The sequence below is a fragment of the Ipomoea triloba genome, chromosome 3, assembly GCF_003576645.1.
Source record: "Ipomoea triloba cultivar NCNSP0323 chromosome 3, ASM357664v1".
NCBI lineage: Eukaryota > Viridiplantae > Streptophyta > Magnoliopsida > Solanales > Convolvulaceae > Ipomoea > Ipomoea triloba.
The window spans coordinates 20167442-20177447 of NC_044918.1; the positions used below are offsets into that span (position 1 = coordinate 20167442).

At 33.8% G+C, this 10006-nt stretch overlaps 1 protein-coding gene across 1 annotated transcript; it reads left to right on the forward strand.

The window, feature by feature from the left end:
* Positions 1–6873: 6873 nt before the first annotated feature.
* On the forward strand, positions 6874–8763 carry LOC116011745. Its single transcript, XM_031251149.1, has 4 exons — positions 6874–6908; positions 7009–7254; positions 7352–7492; positions 8397–8763. The coding sequence occupies exons 1-4, from the start codon at positions 6906–6908 to the stop codon at positions 8730–8732; spliced, it is 726 nt and encodes a 241-aa protein (XP_031107009.1). The 5' UTR covers positions 6874–6905; the 3' UTR covers positions 8733–8763.
* Positions 8764–10006: the final 1243 nt, after the last annotated feature.

The following is a 10006-nucleotide window of genomic DNA, read 5'->3' on the forward strand; positions in this document are numbered from 1 at the left end:
ATATATATATATATATATATATATATATATATATATATATATATATATATATATATATATATAGACTAAACATCATATGAATCCACATGTTTCCATGGGTTCGTGAGGACTTATCCATTTATCTTGTATTCTATATGCCTAGGATTTTTTGAGCTCTTTTTCTTCTTTTTTTTTTTCCCCTTTTCTGTTTTTATGTGGGGGTTGTTTAGTAATTTGAATTTAATATTATTTTAGGATATTATGTATGATTTTAGGATAGTTTTTAAGATTTACGTACATAGATTCTTCTATTATTATTGGTTTTATTCATCACCACCGGCATCATCACCATACTGGTCAAGATTCTGGTCGCAATAAATTTTACCATTGTCCTCATCATCTTCTCTTGACGTTTTGATGCGTTTATTCATGGTGAACATGCTTAATTGACGCCTGACTTTCCTTTTGGGGGAATTGTCGTATCAATTGGACTGTAACGTTAAGCGTTTCTTGTATTTGCCCCATCGATGGACAGTGAAACTTAAGAGCGGCGTGCCTTACGGCCGGCTTTTTGGCGGAAAGCAACGGTAAAAAGCTATTCACCATAAGCGTAGCGGTACCGATGGGAATGCCATGTAGACCACCTTGGCCCTGTTTTGTAAATAATCAGTCAATTTTGGCTTATTTGATCACTATTAGTTGTTTGGTTAATAAGCTTTTTGTAACTCTAAAATACTAAAATTCAAAAGGCTACTCAAAGTAGCATTTTCAATTAGGTTTTTGAGAAAAAAATTATACCAAACAATTATCAGCTAACAGCTAACCCAATCAGCCAACTTTTTACAATCAGCTAATGTTATTAACAAATCATACCTTCTAACCCAAACAGCCAACCCAATCAGCTAACAGTCATTTACCAAACAAGAGTCTTGTGTGAATGCTAGTGTGAGCAGTTGTGCACATACTGTGCAGTACAATTCGTGTGCACAGGGGTGGTGCCCTTGTGTGCATTGTGAGTGGGGTATCCACGTTTGCATGTGGGTGTGACCATTTGTGGAGCTGTGCAATTGTATTATTATACACTTGGTAATGCATGCTGGTAAAATCTTAATGAGTGGTTTGTTTTTACTTTTGCTTTTTCTTTTCTTTTTTTTTTTTTTCTTGTCGAGATTCGTTCTTTACTTGGATGTGCGTCTGGAGTCTTCCTGGATGAGTTTGTGTAGACGATTTGAGATCCCTGTGTGCATGTGGCACTGAGCAAGCATGTACACACTATGCAATAGAATTCTTGTGCATATATATACTAGTGCCCTTGTGTGCAATGTGAGCGCGGGTGATATAATTGTGTGCATCTGGGTGTGAGCAGGTGTGCAATTGAATTTTTATGCACGGATAATATCATTGTGTGTCTAATTTTCATGCACATGTTGGGCCTAAGATGTTGGTTGCACATTGTATAGCCTTCGTGTGCACTATAGCGACGAATGAGATGGAAAACATCCAGAATCGAGAACAATGGAAAAATCTACGTAAATCTTAAAAATCATCCCTAAAATTATGCATAATAGCTTAAAATAAAATTAAAAACATTTAATGAACAAACTAATTACTAAACACCCCCCAGATTAAAAAAAAAAAAAAAAAAAAAAGGATAAAAAAGCCCAAAAAATCCTAGCTATACAGAATACAAGATCAATAGATAAGATTTGTCATCATAGACTTATGGGAACAAGTAGACTCACTTGGACATTAGAAACAATTCAACATCCATCTGAGTTCATGAGAATCAATCTCCGCATGAATCCCAATCACCCCATGAGTCCATGAGAACCAACATATGCATAAAGTACCACATTTATGCATGATGCAAATTGTTGTTTTTTTGCACTAATGAAGATTAGCTACATGAGTAATAACAAACTAGTCCACCTTATTTGTTAGGCATGTAGAAAAAGTAAAGAATACTTATTAGTAAGAGGAGATACGGTAGGGGTCGAAGTTGTAACACGTATTGATGAAAAGTTTGTGGACATAGTTAATTGAGACATGTCAACCACTCATTTTTAAAGAAAGAAACTATATAAAAAGGACCCCGTCCCTTTCTAACATCACATGTAGTTTAGTGGTCTCTACTCTACCATTGCAACCACAAGACTTGTGTTCAAACCCTACAGCCGCTAGTCTTAGGCCTTTTTTTTTATTTGTTCTTTAACTCAATTGTGAATATTATTTGTACCTAATGTCCATTAAATACTATTATTATTTTTTTTTGTGAATACTACTGACTCTATTACAATGCAGTATCTGAGACTCGAACCCACCACCTCCTATATAAAGAGAAGGGTTTGATGCCACTGGACCACAAGGTCCTTGGCAAGTGGCATACTTCTTAATTATTTAGCTTTTCTTCTCTTTTTTATTTTTTATTTTTTAGTTTTTAGTTTTTGTTGGTTTTTCTGTTTTTGTTTTGTTTTGTTTTGTTTTGTTTTGTTTGTGTTTTTGTTTTTGTTTTGTTTTTTTTTTGGTTGCTGTTTTAAGAGTTTCAAAGTCCGAGAATTGGTCTTGGTTGAAGCATTATGATCCAACGGACAAGGGTTCCTCAAAACTAGAGAACATAAATCAATTAATTAAATTACTCAAAGGGTCACTAATTTCCCTATGTTCTGCTTAATGACATGCGTTTGTCTGTGAAAGCTTATAGCAAATAGCATTATAGCAAAGGCCACAACATTATTTTAGCCCAGATTTTATTTAGTGGAGTTGTTGAGACCTGTTTTGTTGCGCTATGTTTTTCACATTCCGAGTTTCCTCGTACTTGTCCTAGCTTTACCAGTTCTAAGTGATCAAAGTCAAGGATTTAACTTCTTTACGGTATTTATGTATACATAACTGCAAATTTTAGATATTATAAAACTAAATTTTGTAACAAGATAAAACTACAGGGATCAAAATATTTCTTCATCTAGCTTGATGATAAAAAATTTGTATTCATTGGTTCATATGAATTCATTCACCCCACCCTACATGTCTAAAAAGAATTTACTTATTAACTAAATATAGATATATAATAAATTATCACATCAAATAATTAAAGATTTTGATAAAAAAATTCTTTTTTCTATTCCGATTGATCCTTTGTAACACTTTTAGGGGCCGTTTAATGTGGAGGTAATTCTTTTAATATATATATATATATATATATATATATATATATATATATATATATATTCTTATTGCAATGATTGCTATATGATAATGAAATATGGAATGAATAAAGATAATACAGTATGGTCCAAAATTTTCAATCAAGTTGGTGCACTTAATATTGATGCTCAGTGTATATTATTTGTTGCACTTTTAATATATTTTATTTGTACTTAGGTGCAAAAATGAAACTGTTACTTGTACTTTTAACATAATTTACTTGCACTTCAAAGTTTAATTATTTACGAAAATACCACCACATTTTAAAAAAAAATATTTTTTGAATGTTAGATCTAGACATGTGGATGGCTACGATTGGTTCTTAGTTCTCCCCTAGGCAGTTGTGCGGTGACTTTAGGTGCGTAATTTTCTTTTTAAGGTGCGTTATTTGTATGCTTAAGGTACGTGAGTGTTGAAACTTAAGGTGCGTGGTTTCCCTTCTTAAGGTGCGTTGTTTCTTTTTTTAAGGTGCGTGATATGTATGCTTAAGATGCGTGATATGTATGGAGGCCACCACCATGATTGTTGTTGAGCTGGTCTCGGAGATCACCCCCGTGGTTGCTATTGTGGTTCAAGTAACGGGAACCATGGGAGCTGCTAGATTTTGATCGTGCCATTTCTAGTGATAAGCTAATGTGTGAAATTCTGCCTGAGATTTGATCTCAGCTCTCAACGAATTGAAAACACCAATGACGGTAATAATGTTATCGGAGTAATATTCAACCAAGTAAAGTACAATAGTTTCAGTATACGAATGTTTGTGTGTCCCCTCTATTACAACTGCGTCTACTATATATATATATAACTTGTGAACATGAAAACATGAACAGACTTGTAAAACAAATGGAACTAAATAATAATGTTGATGATGTACTTGAGAATTATCAAGTACGAAGTAACATATATAACATATTTTTGTCCAAACCTTTTATTACCAGGCCATATCATATAGAACTATATGATTTATTTATTAATTAATAGAATATTTGTGAAGATGGTTGCTTATTGAATGGTAATCAACGAATAAAAAATAATTTTATTGAGAAGTCAAATAGTACAAATTTTGAAAAAAAAAAAAAAAAAAAAAACTTTTGGTCCAATAGAGTTATCCTTTTGAGAATATATATACTTTTTGTTTTGTTTGTGTTTTTCCAAAACGTTATAGGACTCAATTTATGTGGTTGGATTGATATCAACAATCAACATAACATCCCAACCTCTAATACCAAACACAAAAGAAATAATGTGGTCGGTGTTTATATATATGGACATGCAAGAAGCTGCATTGACTTGGATCCAGGCATATATAATTATATATATCTAATCTATTCAGCTTGCAGAGAATTAAAAGTAGTACTAAGCAAGTGACCACAATTTCCAATGCTGGCTTTATTAGTCACAGAAAAAAACCCACAGAAAAAAAGAGAAAAAATTATTGGCAATGATGCATTAGTTCAGGCTTGAATGGGTGTGATCACAAAGTTTAAACAAATGAAGAGTCATGCATTGGTGCAATTGTCAGTAACATGATGGATGCACTTACAACTTTATATATACTCTAAACAAACAACGATAAATCCAGAACAAAAAACAAATAATAATAATAATAATAATAATAATAATAATAATAATATGTTTCATCTTACCCTTCATGTTTACGTACTATTCATTGGTCATTTCAACTATTTCTTCTTTTCTACTAAAAGACTTCTAATAAAGAAACAAGTTTTCATAGGACTAGCTACTTGAATTCCTATAAACCCTTACTTATATATTCCATAACGTCCCTCAAGTTGGAGCATAGATATTAAATTATTAATCATGCACAACTTATTACACAAATAACTAATAACTTAAAAATAACTAACTCAAATCCCATTAAGGATACTCCCTTTAACGAAAGCTTTGGACGCCACCAATACCACAGACAACCAGGTGAATTCAAATTGGACCGAACAAGCTTGGGATTGGATACCCCTGAAATGGAAGCTTGAACGCCACAAATACCACGGACAACTAGGTGAACTCAAAGTGGACGAAACAAGCTTCTCTTGAACTGGAAGCTTGGACGCCACCAATACCACGGGCAAACACCGAGTGAACACAAAGTAGACCGAACAAGTTTGGGTTTGACCCTCCCACTGAACTGGAAACTTTGACGGCACCAATACCACAGGCAAACACCAGGTGAACTCAAAGTGGACCGAAAAAGTAGGATTAGACCTTCCTCTGAACCAAACAAGCCATGACTCACAAAGTGAAGAAGATAAACTCTAAAAAGGATGCCACAACTTCTTTCCAACGGAAGGGAAGCATGCCCCAAATGATATGGAGCATAAATAAGGGGCGACAACACCAAAACAAGCAATAGACTCCAACTTAACAAACTCATCGATAGAGATCAAGACCGACTCTACAGAGATCGAGACCGACTTGGCAAAGGCATCAGACTTACTTTCAGCAATATCTAGAAAAAACATATCATCACGAAGTACACAAAATTGAAGTCCGAATGTGTACAATAAAAAGTGATCGTGGACTAGAAATAATTACTAACAATGCAATGGTCCAAATCAGGTCCAAATCAAGTCCAAAACCTAAACGAACTTAGGCGACTTAGGAGTAGTCAACCAAAATGTTTTTCAATTCGGTCGCTGAAGGAGCCTCACGCGCTGGCGCGTGGGAGATCGAGTGGTAGCGAAGGATGGCGACGCGTGAGACTCACACTGGTCAGAACATCGTCGAAATTTCCAAGCAAGGTCGCTGAACATCGGCGCTCCTCCCTAGGTCAGCGGTGACGACAACGGAGTGAAAAAAAATATCGTAAAGGCTCAAATACTATGTTACGAAAATAAAGAGAAAACTTTTGAATTGAATATACTGTTTATTATACATTAGAAAAGAGAATACCCAACCTTATAAATACATGACTTATAATAAGGAAATAAGTTTCTATATGACTACCTACTTAGATCCCTATAAATCTCCACGCGGCCTAATATATAGATTTCATATTACTTATATATTTCATATAACAAATAATACTTTTAATGTAGTTTCGTGACATTATTATAAAAATTTGAATAAACAATACTTCAGTTGAGTCTCGTTAATCGAATAAGACAAATAAAATAAGAGTGAGAGTAATAATTTAGGCATAAAAACATACAGCATGCCGATACGTTGGACAAATCTCTCTTTCCCACCTTCCTCGCCTTGCTCAAAAACACAGTCCGCTAGCTAGCTCCAACGTACCCCGGCCTATTATATATATATATATATATATATATATATATATATATATATATATATATATCAATAATTTGAATAATCTTTAAAAAATGAAAAACAAATGGTAAAGGCCGGGCAGCTTCTTCAAGAAGTGTTTAAATAGTTTAGGGTTAGAGCTCACAACACAAGGCGATGATACATATTGTTTATGGGAGACATGGGAACAGCACCCACGTTCTCCTCATATTATCTAACTCCTTTTTCTCCTTTTTTTTTTAATCTCTCCCTCCCTCTGTCCAATATATACACATAATCTCCATATAAAATCTATATAGTACAACCCTCTTGACGAAATGTTGTGCAGGTGCTTCCAAATTTCTGTTTTTAATTTATTATAAGTACCATAACCCCCATACCCTTCTTCTTCTCTTACTTCCTAGCTTCAGTCTTGAGGAAAAAAACACTTAGTTCATCTCTTCTGTACTGTGATCATGGTAATTCATTCTGGTTTCATTTCATTTTTCATTTCTATTTCTATCATAATTCAGATGATAAGATCAGGTTAAATTGTGACATTATATTATTGATATGTAGGGAATTCAGAAGCCTGCATGGTTGGAATCTCTGTACAGCCAGAAATTCTTCGTGGCATGTTCTATCCACGAAAGCGCGAAGAAGAACGAGAAGAACGTGTTCTGCTTGGATTGTTGCATTAGTATTTGCCCTCACTGTGTTATGGCTCACCGGGTTCACAGGCTGGTTCAGATTCGGCGTTATGTGTACCATGATGTTGTTAGATTGGAAGATCTTGAGAAGATCATAGACTGTTCCAACGTTCAGGTTATTATATACAGCAACAACCTTTTAATTGTCTTAGAATATTTTTGTCTGTAATTTTAATTTGGCTAACAATATAGTTTTTGTATGTATATGTTAGGCCTACACAATCAACAGTTCAAAGGTAGTGTTCATCAAGAAACGACCGCAAAACCGGCAATTCAAAGGCTCTGGAAATTATTGCACTTCTTGTGATAGGAGCCTTCAAGAACCCTTCATCCATTGCTCCTTAGGTTGCAAGGTAATTCTGCACTTCCTTTCTCTTTCAATTCTCTCTCTCTCTCTCTTGTTCTCATCCCCAAGTTGAGATTTCCACTCAATTTTGCTCTTAACCTCATGAATTGAATATGAAACCCTAGCTAGCTAGTTTCCAATACTCGTTCGATCTTTAATTTAGTAAATCATATATATATTTTGAGATTACATAATCAACTTTTTGTTGTTTACTTGGCGAAGCTCCTCCTGGTCCTGGATTATTAAATCCATATATAGCTAAGTAGATTGTTCAATTTAATACTCAGCCCCCATGAGGATGGTGCTATAATAGTTATCATCACGTTAATAAACAAACATAGTAATATAGTACAAAATTTTAAATTTTACCCAGCATGTACCCATAAATCAACTAGGAATAGACCCTGAGGAAAACAAATTTTAGTATAAGTTGGAATTTTATGACTCCCAAATCCTACTCCCTCAATTATACTCCATTATGCATGTGACAAACACGGATATGCTATTTTCATCATTTGGGTCCTCAGAAAAGTGTTCACAACAAGAACTTGAGAGTAGCAGTTGAGAATAATATATATATTTTTGGTGACGAGAGAAATTCGTAGCCACTATTCGAAGGTGTGCATTAGGTGATTAAGTCTCACCTTGTAACCCTAACCGACAAAAGACTAAAAAATGTAAACCAGTCTAGGTTACCCATAGCTGACTGACTCAAACCAAGAGAGTTGGAATTCAAACTTGTGACCTTGTAATTACAAATTTATATCCTTAGCCATCTTGACTGCGGTTACCGTAATATTTTACTTTATAGAAAATTGCACTATTATTCCGGGATATCATCAACTCAAGTGATTCATGTTGTATCCATTTGAATTATGGGTGGATTGAATTAAGTTTGGACATGCCCGCAGGTGGATTTTGTGCTGAAACATTACAAGGACCTATCCCCATTCTTAAGGAGATGCACCACTTTACAACTTAGCCCGGACTTCTTTATCCCTCAAGACATGGGCGACGACGACACCGCCAACTCCACCGTCGTCGACTGCGACGAGCCGTGGAGCTCCTCCTCCGCCTCCTCCGCCTCCGACAACCTCAGCTTCGCCTGCACCGACTTTGTTAGGAAGAAGAGAAGTGGTCTCTATGTGTGTAGAAGAACGGATTATAAGATTATTACAGAAGAAGACATGGCCTCAAGCATGAGTACTAGGAGAAAAGGCATTCCTCATAGGTCTCCTTTGTGTTAGAAATTCTTTTTTTCCCCTTTATTTTTAGTAATAATTAACAAACTTCTATCACTATTTTTTTTTTTTAATATTATATCTCCGACCTTTCTTGTTTTACCACTTGAATTAAAAGTATTCTTTTGAGATTCGCAACTCATGCAAACAGCCCCGTTTTAGGATTAATTAATTAACTGGTCGGAGTGTTTTGTCTTAATGGCATCACGTGATTCCCTCTTTAAGGCTACGGTTTTAACATATAATTAATTATATTTGCTAATCCTATCATAATACGGAATAAATGATAGAGTAAATAAGTCTATTATTTTTAACGGTTTTCATGTCTTAATTCAAACTGAAAAGAAAAAAAAAATACTTATAATAATTGTGTGTGATACACGCGCGGAGGGGTAATTCAAAAATATTTCAAAAGAGTTCTCTAACAAAATTAAAACAAAAACAAATGAAAACACATTTTTTAGTGGGGACAGTATTGACTATTTATGCTTCAATAGGTTAAAAAAGTAGTTATGAACATATATTACATTGTAACAAAGTCAATAGTACTAATAATAATAATAATAATAATAATAATAATAATAATAATAAAATATAAAATCTTGTTTTTTCGCTCTTTTTTGGTGGTCTATACACCCTTTAGAGCGCATTATTTTTAATTATAAAACTAGTACACAATTAATATTTATACATATCTACAAAATATTTGTAAATATATCGATATATTTTTTTTATATTTGCACGTTTTCCAACTTTCTTAAAATTATTGTTTTTTTGTCTCATTTTTCATTTTTTATTTCCATATAACTTATGTAATATGTAAAAATACCGAGCATTAAGCTACACAATTTTTTCCAATATTGGGACCGGACCAAATAATAAAGTATATTTTAGAAAAATGATTGCTAAAATTGAAAAACAGTTGTAGTGTAGATCAAGTCATTACCAAATCTTTGTCACAGTATCATATAATAATCATTGGTGAAGGAATAGTCAAAGCTTAATTAGGGCTGCAAATAAAAGATGATTAACCTGAGGAGTGTAAATAATTGACCAGTCAAAAGCACTCAGCTTAGCTTGGCGTACTTGAAGTCTACAAATCTATGAGACTATGAAGGTAGGTAAAAGCCTATAACCAATTACATATTCAATATTGTATGAAATTCTTAATTCTTGTTGTTCAATATTGTATGAAATTCTTAATTCTTCTCCTCAACAAGAAGAATTTAAATTTACTTTCACACAGTTGGGTAAGTTTAATATGAGACCGTTTCATGAAA